This window comes from Chionomys nivalis, chromosome 4 (assembly GCF_950005125.1).
Source record: "Chionomys nivalis chromosome 4, mChiNiv1.1, whole genome shotgun sequence".
Classification (NCBI taxonomy): Eukaryota; Metazoa; Chordata; class Mammalia; order Rodentia; family Cricetidae; genus Chionomys; species Chionomys nivalis.
In genome coordinates, this window is record NC_080089.1 from 81134323 (window position 1) to 81153382 (window position 19060).

Sequence of the window (19060 nt, forward strand, 5' to 3'; positions counted from 1 at the left end):
CTCCACAGCTCTGGACAGATTGCTAACAAAGTTTCTCAAAAACTTTACTCTTTCATCCTAAGAAATAGGCATGTAAATGTCCATAGATATAAGAATCTATATCCTAGAATTATCTATGATGCTAGAAAACTTGAAGAAACCTCAGGATCCCAGGTTAGGGAATAGACTAAAATACAAGTTAAAAATTGATTTTAATCAATTGGTGTGGGGAGTCCTTCTGTATATGTGTTGCTTTTAGTGGTTAATGAATAAAGTTGTTTCGGTCAGTAGCTTAGTAGAATAGAGCTAAGCAGGAAAACTAAACTGAATGCTGGGAGAAAGAAGGCAGAGTCAGGGAGAAGCCCTGTAGCCCTGTCAAAAACAGACATTGGATACTGGACAGGACTTTATCTGGTAAGCCACAACCATGTGGCAATGCACAGATTAGTGGAAATGGGTTAGTTTAGGATATAAGAGCTAGTTAAAAACATGCTTAAATATTGGCCAAACGGTATTGCAAATAATAAAATTTCTGTGTGATTATTTAAGTTCTGGGCAGCCAGAAACAAATGAGCAGATTCCAACAACAATCAATTGGTTAGCAATCAAGATTTTCTAAGTATTTTTTGTTTGTTTGTTTTTCAGGAAAGGGTTTCTCTGTAGCTTTGGAGTCTGTCCTGGAACTAGTTCTTGTAGACCAGGCTGGCCTCAAACTCAGAGATCCACCTGCCTCTGCCTCCCGAGTGCTGGGATTAAAGGTGTACACCACCACCTCTAGGCTTAAGATTTTCTTTTTTTTTTTTTTTTTTTTTTTTTTTTTTTTTTTTTTTTTTTTTTTTTTTTTTTCTCTCTTATTTATTTTTTTATTCTTTTTTAATTAAAATTTCCACCTGCTCCCCGTTTCCCATTTCCCTCCCCTCCTCCCAAATATTGCCCCCTCCCCCCACTCCCCTCCCCCTATCCCCACTCCTCTTCTCCTCCCCCCACACCATTCCCCCTCCCTCTCGATACTGAAGAGCAGTCCAAATTCTCTGCCCTGCGGGAAGACGAAGGTCTTCTATCTACGTCCAGGAAGGTGAGCTTCTAAACAGGCTAAGCTCCCACAAAGCCAGTTCATGTATTAGGATTGAAACCTAGTGCCATTGTCCTTGGCTTCTCATCAGTCTTCATTGACCGCCATGCTCAAAGAGTCCGGAATCAACCCATGCTTATTCAGTCCCAGACCAGCTGGCCTTGGTGGGCTCCTAATAAATCAGTTCCACTGTCACAGTGGGTGGGTGCATCCCTCGTGGTCCTGATTTTTTGCTCTTGTTCTCCCTCCTTCTGCTCCTCATTTGGACCTTAAGAGCTCAGACCGTTGCTCCAAATTGAGAATCTGTCTCTACCTCGATCCATCGCCAGATGAAGGTTCTAAGGTGATATGCAAGAAATTCATCAGTATAGGATAGGGTCATTTCAGGTTCCCTCTCCTTAGTTGCCCAAGGTACCAGCTGGGGACATATTCCTGGACACCTGCGAACCCCTCTAGAGTCAAGTCTCTTGCCAGCCCTAAGATGGCTCCCTTAGATATTAGATAGGATATATACTTCGCTGCTCCCGTATCCATCCTTCCTATATCCCAACCATCCCAATCCCCCGAGCTCCTCCCATCCTCCCCTTCTCATATTTCTCATCCCATTTCCCCTTTGCCCCATGCCACCTCACCCGCAAGTTCCCAGTTTTTGCCCTGCAATCTTGTCTACTTCCCCCTCTCCATGCGGATGACTATATGATTTTCTTTGGGTTCACTTTCTTATTTAACTTCTATAGGATCACACATTATATGCTTAATGTCTTTTATTTATGGCTAGAAACCGATTATGAGTGAGTACATCCCATGTTCCTCTTTTTGGGTCTGGGATACCTCACTCAGGATAGTGTTTTCTATTTCCATCCATTTGCACGCAAAATTCGCGAAGTCATTGTTTTTTACTGCTGAGTAGTACTCTAATATGTATATATTCCACACTTTCTTTATCCATTCCTCCATTGAAGGGCATCTAGGTTGTTTCCAGGTTTTGGCTATTACAAACAATGCTGCTATGAACATAGTTGAACAGATACTTTTGTCATTTGATGTGGCATCTCTTGGGTATATTCCCAATAGTGGTATTACTGGATCTTGGGGTAGGTTGATCCCAAATTTCCTGAGAAATCGCCACACTGATTTCCAAAGTGGTTGCACAAGTTTGCATTCCCACCAGCAATGAATGAGTGTGCCTCGTTCTCCACAACCTCTCCAGCAAAGGCTATCATTGGTGTTCTTGATTTTAGCCATTCTGACAGGTGTAAGATGGTATCTCAAAGTTGTTTTAATTTGCATTTCCCTTATCGCTAAGGAGGTTGAGCATGACCTTAGGTGTCTTTTGGCCATTTGAATTTCTTCTGTTGAGAATTCTCTGTTCAGATCAGTGCCCCATTTTTTTATTGGGTTCATTAGCATTTTAAAGTTTAGTTTCTTGAGTTCTTTATATATTTTGGTGATCAGACCTTTGTCTGTTGCAGGGTTGGTGAAGATCTTCTCCCAGTCAGTGGGTTGCCTTTTTGTCTTAGTGACAGTGTCCTTTGCTTTACAGAAGCTACTCAGTTTCAGGAGGTCCCATTTATTCAATGTTGCCCTTAATGTCTGTGCTGCTGGGGATAAACGTAGGAAGTGATCTCCTGTACCCATATGTTGTAGAGTACTTCCAACTTTTTCTTCTATCAGGTTCAGTGTGTTCAGACTAATATTGAGGTCTTTAATCCATTTGGACTTGAGTTTTGTGCATGGTGATAGATATGGATCTATTTTCATTCTTCTACACGTTGACAACCAGTTCTGCCAGCACCATTTGTTGAAGATGCTCTCTTTTTTCCATTGAATACTTTTAGCTCCTTTATCAAAAATTAGGTGTTCATAAGTTTGTGGGTTGAAATCAGGGTCTTCTACTCGGTTCCATTGATCAACTTCTCTGTTTTTATACCAATACCAAGCTGTTTTCAATACTGAGGCTCTGTAATAGAGTTTGAGGTCAGGGATGGTAATGCCTCCAGACGATCCTTTATTATATAAGATTGTTTTGGCTATCCTGGGTTTTTTGTTTCTCCATATAAAGTTGATTATTGTCCTCTCAAGATCTGTGAAGAATTTTGATGGGATTTTAATGGGGATTGCATTGAATCTATAAATTGCCCTTGGTAGAATTGCCATTTTTACTATGTTGATCCTCCCTATCCAAGAGCAAGGGAGATCCTTCCATTTTCTGGTATCCTCCTCAATTTCTTTCTTCATTGACTTAAAGTTCTTGTCAAATAGATCCTTTACTTCCTTGGTTAGGGTTACCCCAAGATATTTTATGCTATTTGTGGCTATCGTGAAGGGTGATGCTTCTCTGATTTCCATCTCTGCTTCCTTATCCTTTGTGTATAGGAGGGCAACTGATTTTTTGGAATTGATCTTGTATCCTGCAACGCTACTAAAGGTGTTTATCAGCTGAAGGAGTTCTTTGCTGGAGTTTTTGGGGTCGCTTATGTACACTATCATATCGTCTGCAAATAATGAAAGTTTAACTTCTTCCTTTCCGATTTGAATCCCTTTGATCCCCTTATGTTGTCTTATTGCTATTGCTAGAATTTCAAGCACTATATTAAAGAGGTATGGAGAGAGTGGACAACCTTGTCGTGTTCCTGATTTTAGTGGAATAGCTTTGAGTTTCTCTCCATTTAATTTGATGTTAGCTGACGGCTTGCTATAAATTGCTTTTATTATATTTAGGAACGACCCTTGTATTCCTAATCTCTCTAAGACCTTTATCATAAAGGGATGTTGAATTTTGTCAAATGCTTTTTCCGCATCTAATGAAATGATCATATGGTTTTTTTCTTTCAGATTATTTATATGATGGATTACATTGATAGATTTTCGTATGTTGAACCAGCCCTGCATCTCTGGGATGAAGCCTACTTGATCATAATGGATAATTTTTCTAATGTGTTCTTGGATTCGGTTTGCCAGTATTTTATTGAGTATTTTTGCGTCGATGTTCATGAGTGAGATTGGCCTGTAGTTCTCTTTCTTGGTTGTGTCTTTGTGTGGTTTTGGTATCAGAGTAACTTCAGCTTCATAAAAGGAATTTGGCAATGACTTCTCTGTTTCAATATTGTGAAATACATTAAGGAGTATAGGTATTAGGTCTTCTTGGAAGTTCTGGTAGAATTCTGCATTAAAGCCGTCTGGACCTGGGCTTTTTTTGGTGGGAAGGTTTTTTATAACAACTTCTAATTCTTCGCGACTAACAGGTCTATTTAGATTGTTCACCTGGTCCTGGTTTAACTTTGGTATATGGTACTTATCTAAAAAAGTGTCCATTTCTTTTACATTTTCCAATTTTGTGGCATACAGGTTTTTGTAGTAAGATCTAATGATTCTCTGAATTTCGTCTGTGTCTGTGGTTATGTCTCCCTTTTCGTTTCTGATTTTGTTAATTTGCGTATTCTCTCTCCGCCGTTTGATTAGTTTGGATAGGGGTTTATCAATCTTATTGATTTTCTCCAAGAACCAGCTTTTTGTTTCATTGATTCTTTGGATTGTTTTCTGTGTTTCTATTTTGTTGATTTCAGCCCTCAATTTGATTATTTCCAGTCTTCTACTTCTCCTAGGTGAGTCTGCTTCTTTTCTTTCTAAAGCTTTAAGGTGGGCTATTAGGTCTCCAATGTGTGCTTTCTCCGTTTTCTTTATGTGGGCACTTAATGCTATGAACTTTCCTCTTAGCACTGCTTTCATAGTGTCCCATAGGTTTGAGTATGTTGAGTCTTCGTTTTCATTGAATTCAAGAAAGACTTTAATTTCTTTCTTTATTTCTTCCTTGATCCAGGTGTGGTTCAGTAGTTGACTGTCCAATTTCCATGAGTTCATAGGCTTTCTGGGGATAGCATTGTTGTTGAATTCTAACTTTAATCCATGGTGATCTGATAAGACACAGGTGGTTACCGATATTTTTTTGTAACTGTGTAAGTTTGCTTTGTTACCGAGTATGTGGTCTATTTTCGAGAAGGTTCCATGAGCTGCAGAGAAGAAGGTATATTCTTTCTTATTTGAGTGGAATGTTCTATAGATGTCTGTTAAGTCCATTTGATTCATTACCTCCCTTAATCCTCTTATTTCTCTGTTAGGTTTCTGTCTGATTGACCTGTCCATTGGTGAGAGAGGAGTGTTGAAATCTCCTACTATTAGTGTGTGTGGTTTGATGACTGCCTTGAGTTTTAGTAACGTTTCTTTTACATAAGTGGGTGCTTTTATATTAGGGGCATAGATATTCAGGATTGAGACTTCATCTTGGTGAATTGTTCCTGTTATGAGTAAAAAATGTCCATCTCCATCTCTTTTGATTGATTTTAGTTTGAAGTCAACTTTCTTAGAAATTAGTATGGCCACACCTGCTTGTTTCTTAGGTCCATTTGCTTGATAAACCTTTTCCCAGCCCTTTACTTTGAGTAGATGTCTGTCTTTGTGGTTGAGGTGTGTTTCTTGTAAGCAACAGAATGTTGGATCCTGTTTTCGTATCCAATCTCTTAGCCTGTGCCTCTTTATAGGTGAGTTGAGTCCATTGATATTAAGTGATATTAATGACCAGTGGTTGTTAACTCCGGTCATTTTTCCTTTCTTTCTTTCTTTCCTTCTTTTGGTAGTAGAGTTTGTGTGTTTCCCTTCTTCAAGTTGTGCTGGTGAAGGGTCATTAGATGTCTGAGTTATTGTGGGCATTGTTGGACTCCTTGGTTTGTGATTTTCCTTCAATTACTTTCTGAAGGGCTGGATTTGTGGCTACGTATTGTTTAAATTTGTTTTTATCCTGGAAAATTTTGTTTTCTCCATTTATAGTGAATGAAAGCTTGGCTGGGTATAGTAGTCTGGGCTTGCATCCATGGTCTCGTAGTTTCTGCAGTATATCTATCCAGGACCTTCTGGCTTTCATGGTTTCCATAGAGAAATCAGGTGTAAGTCTGATAGGTTTACCTTTATAGGTAACTTGACCTTTTTCCTTTGCAGCTCTTAATATTCTTTCTTTATTCTGTATGTTTTGTGTTTTGATTATTATATGACGAGGAGATGTTTTTTTTTGATCCAGTCGATTTGGTGTTCTGTATGCTTCTTGGACCTTCAAAGGAATATCTTTCTTAAGGTTGGGAAAGTTTTCTTCTATAATTTTATTAAATATATTTTCTGGACCATTGAGCTGTACTTCTTCTCCTTCTTCTATCCCTATTATTCTTAGGTTTGGTCTTTTTATTGTGTCCCAGATTTCCTGAATGTTTTGTGATGAGAATTTGTTGGTTATGCTGTTTTCTTTGATGAGAGTGTTTATTTTCTCTATGGTATCTTCAGTGTCTGAGATTCTTTCTTCTATCTCTTGTAATCTGTTGGTGGTACTTGTCTCTGTAGTTCCTGTTCGTTTATTCAAATTTTCCATCTCCATCCTTCCCTCGGTTTGTGTTTTCTTTATTACTTCCACTTCATTCTTCAAGTCTTGAACCGTTTCCCTTACCTGTTTGATTACTTTTTCTTGTTTCTCTTGGTTTTCTTGGGTATCTTTGAGAGATTTATTCATTTCCTCTACCTTTTTGTTTGTAATCTCTAATTGGTTGTGGCAGTTTTTCACCTCCTGTTTAAGGTCCTCTATTATTTTCATAAAATTCACTTTTGAGTCGAATTCTTCTAATTCTTCTGGATTAGGGTGTACACTTCTCATTTCGGTATTCCTGGATCCTGGTGATGTCACGTTGCCTTTCAAGTTGTTGGGGGAATTCTTGCATTGGCGCCTGCCCATCTTTTCCTTCAAATGGAGCCAGGAGAGGCCTGATGTCTTGGACCAGTCTTTGCTGTGACTAACTCTCTAGGTGTATCTCCTCAGTGTAGGGGCAGGAACCGTTCCCTTCCAGATGAACTCCTCAACACCAAAACATGGATGCGTGGTATTCCAATGACCCGCGTAAAGAAGGCCGAATGCAAGGGGTCGGGCGGGGTCGAGTAGAACACAGGCGACACTGCAGTACAAGCTGGAGGTGCCTGCACTCCCTTTCGGGGGTTGCTGAGGCCTGCCCGCTAGGCAGGCACTCACTGCTCTGGTTGGGCAGCCTTAGTGTAGGGGCGTTTGTGCTCTCTACCGGGACCGTCCGCCCCAGGATAGTACACACTCACCCGTCCCGATGAAACTTCTCGGCACCTACACAGGAACTCCTGGATGCCACAATGAGCCAGGGACAAAGGGAAGTAGGGCGCAGGCAGAGCAGGACCAGGAGATCACAGCAGAGACTGCAGCCCCAGCAGCAGGGGCCCGCTTTCCCTGGCGGGGACCTTGAGGCCTGCCCTCTAGTCAGGCACTCACTGCTCTGGGCTGGTAGCCTTAGTGAAAGGGCAGGAAACTGTTCCACAGCTAAGGACCTTGCAGACAAGGCAGGCTTGGGGGTGGGGGTGGGGGGCGGGTGTGTAGGAAAGAAAGCCTTGCAGCAGGAGCTGGGGGGGGGGGCGTTTGTGCTCTCTACCGGGACAGTGCGCCCCAGGATAGCACACACTCACCCATCCAGATGGGACTTCTCAGCACCTATGCAGGGATTCCTGGTGGCCCCAATGAGCCCGGGACCAAGGGAAATAGGGGGCAGGGAGAGCAGGTCCAGGAGATCACAAGCAGAGACTGCAACCCCAGCAGCAGGGGCCTGCTTCCCCTGGTGGGGACCTTGAGGCCTGCCCTCTAGTCAGGCACTCACTGGTCTGGGCTGGTAGCCTTAGTGAAAGGGCAGGAAACTGTTCCACAGCTAAGGACCTTGCAGACAAGGCAGGCTTGGGGGTGGGGGTGGGGGCGGGTGTGTAGGAGAGAAAGCCCTGCAGCAGGAGCTGGGGGAGGGGCGTTTGTGCTCTCTACCGGGACCGTCCGCCCCAGGATAGCACACACTCACCCGTCCTGATGAAACTACTCGGCACCTACACAGGATCTCCTGGATGCCCCAATGAGCCAGGGACAAAGGGAAGTAGGGCGCAGGCAGAGCAGGTCCAGGAGATCACAGCAGAGACTGCAGCCCCAGCAGCGGGGGCCCGCTTTCCCTGGCGGGGACCTTGAGGCCTGCCCTCTAGTCAGGCACTCACTGGTCTGGGCTGGTAGCCTTAGTGAAAGGGCAGGAAACTGTTCCACAGCTAAGGACCTTGCAGACAAGGCAGGCTTGGGGGTGGGGGTGGGGGCGGGTGTGTAGGAGAGAAAGCCCTGCAGCAGGAGCTGGGGGAGGGGCGTTTGTGCTCTCTACCGGGACCGTCCGCCCCAGGATAGCACACACTCACCCGTCCTGATGAAACTACTCGGCACCTACACAGGATCTCCTGGATGCCCCAATGAGCCAGGGACAAAGGGAAGTAGGGCGCAGGCAGAGCAGGTCCAGGAGATCACAGCAGAGACTGCAGCCCCAGCAGCGGGGGCCCGCTTTCCCTGGCGGGGACCTTGAGGCCTGCCCTCTAGTCAGGCCCTCACTGCTCTGGGTTGGTAGCCTTAGTGAAAGGGCAGGAAACTGTTCCACAGCTAAGGACCTTGCAGACAAGGCAGGCTTGGGGGTGGGGGTGGGGGGCGGGTGTGTAGGAAAGAAAGCCTTGCAGCAGGAGCTGGGGGGGGGGGCGTTTGTGCTCTCTACCGGGACAGTGCGCCCCAGGATAGCACACACTCACCCATCCAGATGGGACTTCTCAGCACCTATGCAGGGATTCCTCTAGGCTTAAGATTTTCTAAGAATTTATATTACTATAAGACATTTTATCAGTTTGGTCTATCTTTTTCTAGTTGAATATCATGATAATTAAATTTATTATAGTTAATATTGCATGGGGATTATTTTATTCGATTCAGTGAATGGTTGATATTTCAGGAACATTGAACAGTAAAATCCTGGGCTAGGTTTTTACCCTATGCTAACCCTCACTCTGTCTGAAGGTTCCTGACAGTAACACAAGCAATGGTTTAAAAGGGAGGGAAGAGCATTTGTTATCTTAACAAAGGCCTAATATTGATGAATTAGCTTCAGCCTATATTCAAATCAAGTTAGTTTACAGACTACCTTCCCTCAACTTTGATCCCAAACCTAGTCATCTGTGGAGCTTCTCCCTGCTTAAAAATAATAGGGACAACATGTTAAGATCAACATGTCAGCTGTAAGCAGACCCTGAGATGAGTTCTCCACTGAAATGAAGAGAAAAGAGAACTATGCACAGATAGCTAAATGCTCTCTGAGAAACAATAACCCAGGTACAGTGTCTCATGACTCCAATCCCAGTGCTCAAGAGACTAAGGCAAAATGTCATGAGTTTGAAACCAGTCTGGGTGTGTTGTTAAGTTTCAGGACAGCCTCAGCCTAGAGTGAGAGATGGAGAAGAGTGAGGGAAGGAAAGAAGAAAAAGAAAGGAGAGGAAGAAGGAAAAAAGGCGGAGAAAAAAGAAAAGAAAAGAAGAGGAAATGAAATAGAAAACAAAAGTCTTGCCTGTCATGCACATGGTTAAAGTTGTGTCCAGACCCACTTGGGATCCTTTAGTCCTTGAAAGAAAGCCCTTGTGGGACAAGGACCAGAACTGAAGGCTCCCCGCATCCTTCTCTGCTTACCACAGTCTTCAAATATGAAAGTGCATTGAAAACATCTTCTATATACTTGTTTTAGTAAAGTATTTCTTTCTAATATATACCTTCAATCTTCACTTCAAACAACACAGTGCATGTATTTCCCTCCATATTAAAATACCAACCCTGAATTTATAGATGTAGGTTTAATTCTGAGTGCCACACTTGTTATTCATACACTCCTTGACAAACAATCTAAACCTTGCCTGTTTCCAAGTCCTAAAAATGGACGTAATAAACAAAACACCAAGCCTACAGTTACATAAACTAACAGTTGTAAACTGGTTTGGTGTTTGGAACAGGAGAGTCAAATGTCTGTTTTACATCCAGTAAAGTTACTTAGCCCTGAAGGGTATCATTTGCCCTGCATAAATTAAACAGGAGCATTTCTTTTATGGTTATCTCATGGGAAGTGAAACGATCCACATCAATCATGTCATACAACAATTGCTTAAACATATTATTTACCACTGTTACTATTATTGAGTGTGGAGTACATAAGGCACTCAATAATTGTTGGTTCTGCTCTTCTCATGCTCACCTCATTTCTCCTCTAACCGCTGCCAATGGGAACACTTTCAGCTTGTCAGGAATGATGAGTTAAGGATTTGTATCCTTCTATTTGGATAAAAAGTATGAACTAAGAAGCCCCACGGGAGACCCTTGGAAGCATGTTTCCCTAAAGTTGTATATACTGAAGGGCATACAATGGTAGTAAATCTCAGACCCAAAGTAGAAGGGTGTTTTCTGTTTGTTGCCTTGGGTGATTTTTCACAGAGGTGGCACATTCAATATTTTACAAAAGATAACCTTGAACTATCTTTCTATAAGCAAGCTCTAAGTACTCTTGGCTAGGCATAATTTTTGGCAAGCACGAGCAAATCAGGTCAGCGTTTAATGCTCCTCAGACAGCATGATGGGCTGTGGAAGAGATAGTCTCTTTGATCCAACATTATCTTTTCATGGCTCATCAGAGCTTTTTACGGGATCATTTTCTTCAACTCAGATTTTTTTCAAAGTTACTTTTTGTTTTCTTAATGAGTTATACTTAAACAAAATTGAATGCACAGAAATGTGCTTTAAACAAATATTCTCTATGATCAAGATACAAGTTTGTGAAAAGGCAATTATTCAGTGTTAGCACTTCTATCCAATCCTGCTGTGACATCCACATTAAATCTCCCCGAGTTGTAAATGTTCTCATTCTTCATGGAAGACCAATAGGCACTATAAAAATAAATCAAAAACCATTTATTTACGTTCATTTCAACTTAATAAAGCTTTGACTTTATAAGACTTCTTCAAAACTGAGACAGATGATTCTGTATTAAGTTTTTTCTTTTTTTTTTCCTTCTAGAACATCATGCTCCACAAACTCTATTACTCTAATAATGCTTAAGATCTCTAACAGGTGAAGTCACATCATCTTTTTTTCCACAAATAGAGGTGCTTTTGTTATTTAGTATAAAATGATGAAGATGGATGTAATCAAATCTCCATGTGCACATGAAGAGACTTTTAAACAGTCCTAAGTGCTGAATGTCTCTGCCGCTCAGTTTATTGAGATGTAAAAACACTCTCCCATATAACAAACCTGCTCCTTTATTTTGGAAATGAATTGCACTCATCAATTATGAAATTAAACTTTATCAACAAACAAATAAGAAAACAAATCCCCTATGGGGTATTAACCATTTGAGAATCAATAAAATTTGCTTTGCTTTGTGCTACAGGAAAAAATGCTTTAAATTGAAAGTTTAAGTAGAGATTTATGGAGAAAATTATATATTAACACATCATTATCAAAAAAGAATACCAACCAATATCAAGCAGTATGAACTGCAGACCTTTAATCATCTTACATAAATTTCACTCTTGTCCAGAGCTATTAGAAGAAAAGCTGGCCGTTCCTACAGTGCCCATTGGTTACGACACACCTTACTTCAAGAGGATGATAGCGGTTTGCTTTATCTCAAATGTGGGGTATTTATCCACTCAGTTCAATGAGGATTTACTGAAGCCCAGGCAGTGTCAGAAGCTTCCATACACTGCGCTTGTTCATCTTCATGGGTCTGTGAGGTGCATATTTAGCATCATCAATCAGATGATATGGAAGCATAAATGAGAAGAATTTATGAGGTATCTTAAGAAGCCGTGCATGTGCCAGCCATCACAATCCTTCCATATTTGTGGTTGAAGTCAGACAGATGGCATCTTTAGAAGTGCAGCACTCCATTTTTGCTGTCCTTGTCCTGCTCGTGTTTAGGCAGTCATGTTGTGAGACTTTATGGATGCAGCTTCTGACATTCCTAGGAGACACAATCTTACAGTCAATTCCCTGATCCTTGAACTCTTACAATCCTTCCATCCCCTCTTCCGCAGCAGTGATCCCTGAGCCTTGAGTGTGTGGGAGTTGTGTTACAGATGTATCCATTGGGACTGGACTCCACAGCTCTGCGTTTTGATTAGTCCTGGCTTTCCATCTGTTGTAACCAGAAGTTTCCCTGATTAGGGTTAAGTATAAGATAAATATTTAGAATGTAACTAGGGATTATGCATGATACCTCAACCCTACGCAAAGAACTACAAATAGCTAAGGAATGCCGAGGAGCTGGAGAAATAGTCTTCCCCCTGAAAGAGCACGTCAATTGATTGTTCAATGCCAAATGAGCAGTCCTGATAACATACTTACAAGTAATGTTAAACAGACTGAGCAGGTTACATCTGTGTATTTAGGAACATACATGTATGTTCATATACACATATGTGTATTAATAAAACAAGAGGCCATAAATTTGAAAGAGAGCAAGTAGGAGAATATGGAAAGTTTTGTAGGGAGGAAAGAGAAAGGGGAATGATATAATTGTAATCAAATTTCAGAAAATAAAAGAAATAGTTTTGAAACAATATCAAAGTTACCAAATAAGTAGAGTTTTTTGGGTTTGTTGTTGTTGTTGTTTTAGTTTTTCAATACAAGGTTTCTCTGTGTTGCTTTGGAGCCTGTCCTAAAACTAGCTCTTGTAGACCAGGCTGGCCTCGAACTCAAAGAGATCCGCCTGCCTCTGCCTCCTCAGTCCTGGGATAAAGGTGTGTGCCACCACCTCCTGGCTTTATAGTATGCTGTTGCCAAAACTTTCTTTTCATTACAAAAGTTGGAAGGAAAGGTGACCAGAAGGCATGAAGGCTCCAGTGTTCACCCTGACCACAGTCTAAAGTAAACCTGGCCAGATCATATGTGCTAACAATGTATCCAAGTCCTAGGCATGGAGATAGTCAAACATGGACATGGTGCACAACATGTACACACATACACGCACACAGACACACAAACAGAGAGAGATCAATAAAATTTTATGTTTAGCTTAGTGTGGAAATGTATAGATAGAGTAGTATGTATTACATATATATATATGCATATTAATGACTTAGTTGTTCATGTATATGACTGTACTGTGTAAGATGAAAGGTCCTAGAAGTAATGACATTCTGGAGCGATAAGCACACCCCACGGTCCTAATCTTGGCTTTTAATGCCATTGTTCTTAATAAAAACAAACAGTGCTCATTGGAGAAATGGCTGATTCTAGGACCAAAATAGAAAATGTACAAGGAGAGTTTTTATGAGAACAGAAGGCAAAACTGTAGTTAGGAAAGAGAAGGTCGCATTGACAGAAGAATGTTACAGAAGCCAACTGAAACATTCCCAATGACAAAAGCTGAAACAAAGTAATCAACAAAATTAATTAGTACTTCATTATAACTTTAAGTACAAGAAAATAATAAGTCCATCCTGAAATAAATAAATCATTAAATGAATTGGTACATATGGAGCAGAGACAGACTCCCTTTGCTGAGGGATTACAAACACATCTGTGCAGTCATTCTACCCTAATTGAAGGGAAACATCCTCCTCATTCCTTAAATATAAGATTTCCATTGTGATTTCTTCACAATGTGTGGTATATGGAGTAGAAGAAGGAGTAGCTTTAAACTAAAAATACCTAAAAAACAGTATTTTAGCCACATTATTAGGGTCAACACTTACAAATCTTCTTGATATTAATTAGTCTTTACATGTTTTAATAAAAATAGCATTTCTATAATCTCCTGCAGACCTACAACCACAGTCCAATCATGAGAAAAACATTTTAAAATCCTACTAAATGGGAACCCTAAAATATTCCTTGAAATTATCAGGGCCACAAAAATCAAGTCTAAGAAACTCACAATCAAGAGAATTCTAAAAAAGACACAACAGCTAAGTATGATGTGGTACAGAATCCCGAGAATATTTAAAAAGCCAATTAGTCATAAATAAGGAAAGATGGAGAAACTGTAGGCTTTGGATACAATAATGGAACTGTGCCATAGCACTGTGTTACTAATAAAGAACTGGTGTATGCTGCAGGTTAGACAGTACCTGCTCTGTTTTCTATAAGCCTAAAAGTGCTTGCAAAGTTAAAGTCTGCTGGGCTAGAGAAATAGAACGTTTGTCTAACATATGAGAGGCCCTGGTTTCATTCCCCAGAACTGAAAGTTAAACTGCACAGATTTCTCAAGGAACTCTCCTTATACAATGCCTGTAGAAAATGTGGAGCGCTAGTAACAAAGAGAAAATTTCAGTAAGTTTTCAGAAAAATAAAAAGACAGTTTCCAAGTTGATAGGACTCAGACACATCAACAGTGACTATGCACTGGAAGAACAGTGGTGGAGGGGGGCAGCTAGTCAGGACAAGTAATTTAAACCTGGCCAAACTGCTACTCAAATTAACCGTGAATACATTATAAGCGCTTTTAGTTTTGAAATTCTTTATTACATTTTTTTAATTCTAATTGTGGGTATTGTGTGTGGGGGTGTGGGTATGGGTGCGTGCGCACGCGCATGCGGTGTAGAAATTAGAAGACAACTTTCAGGAGTCAGTTCTCTCCATGAATCCTGGGGATTCCAGGGATGGAACTCAGGTCATCAGATTTGGCAGCAAAAACTTTTATCCGAGTGAAACAAGTGCTTGAACCACCTTGTCCTCTAAGGACATTTTGGAACTTCCAAAGAGAAAAATCATCTACTCTTCAATAAAATATTAAAATATAAAAGGAAAAAACAAGAACAGCAATAGACACAAAACTACACAGGCTCTAATTCAGCAGTTCCATGAAATCAAACCCAGCAATTCAGTGAAATCGTGAGACACTGGATATGCCTCAGAATGGGAAGGCAAGGGGCCAAAGGAGAACTGAATGTCAGAAACTTTGAGAAACAACACTGAATAAAGAAATTAATTTCCTTCAACAAAAAGAATTGTGAAAATGTCATTGTAGCAAGTAAAGAAATTCATGTTATATTAATTAGAAAAATATTATCCAGGAAGTGGTGGCAGAACTTGGGAGGCAGAGGCAAACCGATCTCTGTGAGTTCTAGGCCAGCCTGGTCTACAGAGCTAGTCCCAGGACAGTCAGGGCTACACAAAGAAACCATAACTCAAAAAAATCAAGACAAAAAATAATAGTAATAATAATAAAAAATAAGTAAAATGTTTATCTCCATGTCTTAAATTTTAAAACTTATTCAAAAAACAAAATTTAATGAAATAAATTTATATCTCCCAATATAGTTTCAAAGCTTAGTAAATAATATCTCTATAGCTGACTGGTAAAATATTCAGAATGCACCTCTAAGAGAAAGCATGGCAGGTTTAGAGTAATAAAATCAATTTTAAATATTTTATTTTATTTTTTTTTATTTTTTTTGACAGTTTATAAACATTTGGAATTTTATTTAAAAAAAAAATCACAACCATGAACATTGTTACAATTAGAGGCCCTCTTGGTTCTCCACAATGATACCGAGCATGCTCACAAGGGGTTCCCATTGTTAAATCTTAAAACAACCATCTTTAAAAGGAAAAAAAAAAAAACTCAGCACACTACCATTTAACTTGTTTTAATGTTTCTTCACAAATGGTGAAAATACTAAAGTACAGACAAGGAATAATCATAATGTTGTGGCCAACATTATAAATATGGAATTATAAATTTAAAACATTTTCTGGTTTAAAAAATAAATCTGGTCGTCAATGCAGCTTTGCAGGTCTCTCTAGTAGGGCCGGTCTCTACGTTCCTGACGGTGCTCGCCTTTATCCATTTTCCCAGGTCCTCCACGTCCGCCTCTTCTTCCTCCCATCTGTTCCATCAATGGTCCAGGAGGACCCCCAGGACCACCTCGTCTTCCTCCACCAAAGCCACCTCGGTCCATGCCACGGCCACCTCGGAAGCCACCTCTGTCTCCACCTCTGCCACCTCTGAACATTCCTCCAGGACCACCACGGTCCATAAGTCCACCTCTTCCTCCCCGCATACCACCAGGGCCGCCTCGGCCACGATCACCACCCGGAGGTGGGAAGGGTGGCAGGAGGAAGCCCTCAGGCTTGGGGGCCTTACACTGGTTGCATTCTGTTCTCCAGGCAAAGTTCTGGTTTCCACAGCCCGGATTGGGACACTGCCAATCTCCGGCTCGGTGCTGGACATTTCCTCCTCCAGAGGGGTTCCCTCGGGAGCCCCGTGGTCCTCGTGGGGGGAAGCCCCCTCTGTCTCCTCCACGGCCTCCCATGCGACCCATGGGCCCTCCAGGACCTCCCGGGCCACCAGGACCTCCACGAAGTGGTGGTGGCATCCCTCTGCCCTCACGAGGTGGCATGCCACCCCGCATGCTGTTCATTGGAGGCTTCTTTAGGGCAAGAGAAACTTTAAGTTTGCTTCCTTGAAAATCTTTTCCATCAAACCATTCCACAGCAGCCTTGGCAGTTGGCGGATCTTCATAGGACACTGTGGCATCACCTTTAGGCTTTCCTGTCTCCTTATCCAAGTAGATGTGGATCATGGGTTGCCCAGTTCTCTTGTTCATCTTGACAACCCCACATTGCTTAAAGAAGTCTGCCAGATCATCCAGGGTCACATTGTCATTTAAACCTTGCACATAAATTGCACTGTTGTCAGAATCTTCATCAGGATCTATAGGAAGGCCTAGATCAAGATCTGGTCCTTCATCCATGGGTCCACCGGGCTTATTGAAGCCACCTCGCTCTCCAGCGCCCATTCCACCGCATCCTCCTCCCCGCCCACCTCTGCTCATGCCTCCACGATCAAATCCCCCTCTTCCCCTGCCCCGGTTATCAGGGCCACTCATGCTCCGGTTCTCTCCTGGTCCGGAAAATCCTCCAGACTCCTGCCCATAAACACCCATGCTACTGGGGTGGTCCTGTCGGAATGAACTCTGCTGCCCGTAGCTGCTGCTCTGTTGGCTATATTGACTTGGAGCCTGGCTGTAGGATCCAGTCTGAGGGGGGTAACTAGTGGGAGGCTGCTGCCCATAGCTGCTTTGTTGACCATAGCTACTCTGCTGTCCATAGCTGCTTGGTTGCCCATAGGTGTTCTGCTGAGAGTAACTGCTCTGATCGTAACTAGTTGGCTGTGAAGAGGAGTAGCTGGTAGGAGAATAGGATGGAGGTGCGGTGACTGGCTGCATGGGGTAGCTCCCAGGTACCTGGGGATAACTGTAGTTACTCTGTCCATATCCTAGGCTGGGCTGTTTATAACCCCCTGTGCTAGATTGAGGTTGACTAGTCTCAGCGGGCTTGTTACCATCCTGTGGTCTTGTAGGTGCAGTGGCTGCTGGCTGCTGGCCATAGGCTGGGTAGGCAGGCTGGGTGCCATATGCAGACTGAGCTGCATAAGAGGCCTGGGTTGTGGTGACTGTAGCAGTGGTGGTGTCATAAGCACCAGTGCCATATCCTTGGACAGGCTGGCTGTAGGCCTGAGGGGCAGTTGGAGTGGTATAACCAGTGGGAGGCTGTCCATAAGAAGTCGCATATGCTGTCTGCCCGTAGGTGGCAGTGCTCTGAGCCTGGGTATAGCTGACATCAGTAGGCTGTCCATAGGTTCCATAGCTTTGTTGCCCATATGCCTGGGTGGTCTGTGCATATCCTTGAGTTGGCTGGGCGGTGTAAGCACTGTAGCCCTGCTGGGCTGCAGCTTGGCTGTAGGTACTGTAATCCGTGGACACCATTTTCTCGCCTTCCTCCTCCAATTTTAAATATTTTAAACATGGATAATTTCAAGTCACAACAAAATGCATACAGTTGGGGAAGTTAGGAGACGCACTCAGCACTGTGGTTATGCCCACCTTTACATGCCTCATGGGTATGCCCATCCTCGCATACCTACGGGTATGCCCCATCTTCTCGTGCCTCCGTGCAATGTGAGAGATCCCACCAAAAAAAGAAGTGGTTAAGAACTAGAAGTCTAACTCCCATCCTAAAGTGATATAAGGCGATCAATAAATGAAGTAAAAATTGAGCATGGGACAGAGAGAGTGGCAGAGCTGAGGAGAGTGCTGGGAGAATGCGAAGAAGACAAAATAAACTAAAGCCGCTTTCCAAAGCTGTGTAGTAGTCATCTAACAAAGTTGATAAGTAAGAAAACGTTAATAACCACACATTAGGAAAAATTTGAATACACATTATTCATTCAGTTTTTTAAATTTTGAATTGAAAATTATAAAGTTTAGTCAATTTTTCTCTTTGATGTCTTTTACTTATATAGTAGCCTACATGGTAGCTGATATTCCTTAGACACCCATAGACATATGAGGCAAATAAAGACAGCCAAACTGAGCTCAAATCACACTCTGAGCCTTACCCCTCCATTGTTTGGCAAGGAAGATAGATTAAATATTCTTATGATAATATACAAAGGGAGAAATATAATAAATAGAAATGTATCAAAGAAGAAAGGAGAAACAAAGTCCTGATATTTTTAACAAATGATAGAAAATACATCTGATACCCAACCTAAAATTTATGTTCCTGGGGGAAATAAAAATATCTCTAGCAAGTTAGATTACTCTAGTTTGTTTTGTAAAGATAAATGTGGGTATATGTAAGAATTAACAAGGACTAGCATATCTCAGGAGAAATCCCATCATTCTTAGCTGTGACAGTTAGGCTGAGTAGGGGAAGAATCAATTTTAATGCAGCTTCCACAACAAAACCTTGCTATGCCAAGCCCAACAAGTATATGAAAAACTTCAAAGTAAAACAACATTCATTAAGACCCATATGGATAAAAACAGTAATTAAAGCCAGTTAGATAGAGAAAAGAAAAAACAAAAACAAAAAGCCCAGGATATTTCAGTAACAAGCAAGCCAAACAGAAACAGTCAGTAAACCTAAGGCGGGACAGTAGAAAGAATTGCCACACAGGGGAAACCAATAGGGCCATTCTCTTCCTGTGCTCTCTGAAATAGTTTAAGAAGGCACTGAGAGTTCAAGTCTTCACAATAGCAGAGAGAGAGAGAGAGAGAAGGAGAGAGAGAGAGAGAGAGAGAGAGAGAGAGAGAGAGAGAGAGAGAGAGGAGATGGGAGA

General features: G+C 41.8%; 1 protein-coding gene across 1 annotated transcript; it reads right to left on the bottom strand.

Moving 5' to 3' along the window:
• Positions 1 to 15565: 15565 nt before the first annotated feature.
• LOC130872562 (RNA-binding protein EWS-like) lies at positions 15566 to 17702 on the bottom strand. Its single transcript, XM_057766687.1, has one exon. The coding sequence runs from the start codon at positions 17700 to 17702 to the stop codon at positions 15735 to 15737; it is 1968 nt and encodes a 655-aa protein (XP_057622670.1). The 3' UTR covers positions 15566 to 15734.
• Positions 17703 to 19060: the final 1358 nt, after the last annotated feature.

What these genes read in the sequence shown, in the direction of transcription:
- LOC130872562 (XM_057766687.1), bottom strand. Translation starts at nt 17,702, where the DNA reads ATGGTGTCCACGGATTACAGTACCTACAGCCAAGCTGCAGCCCAGCAG.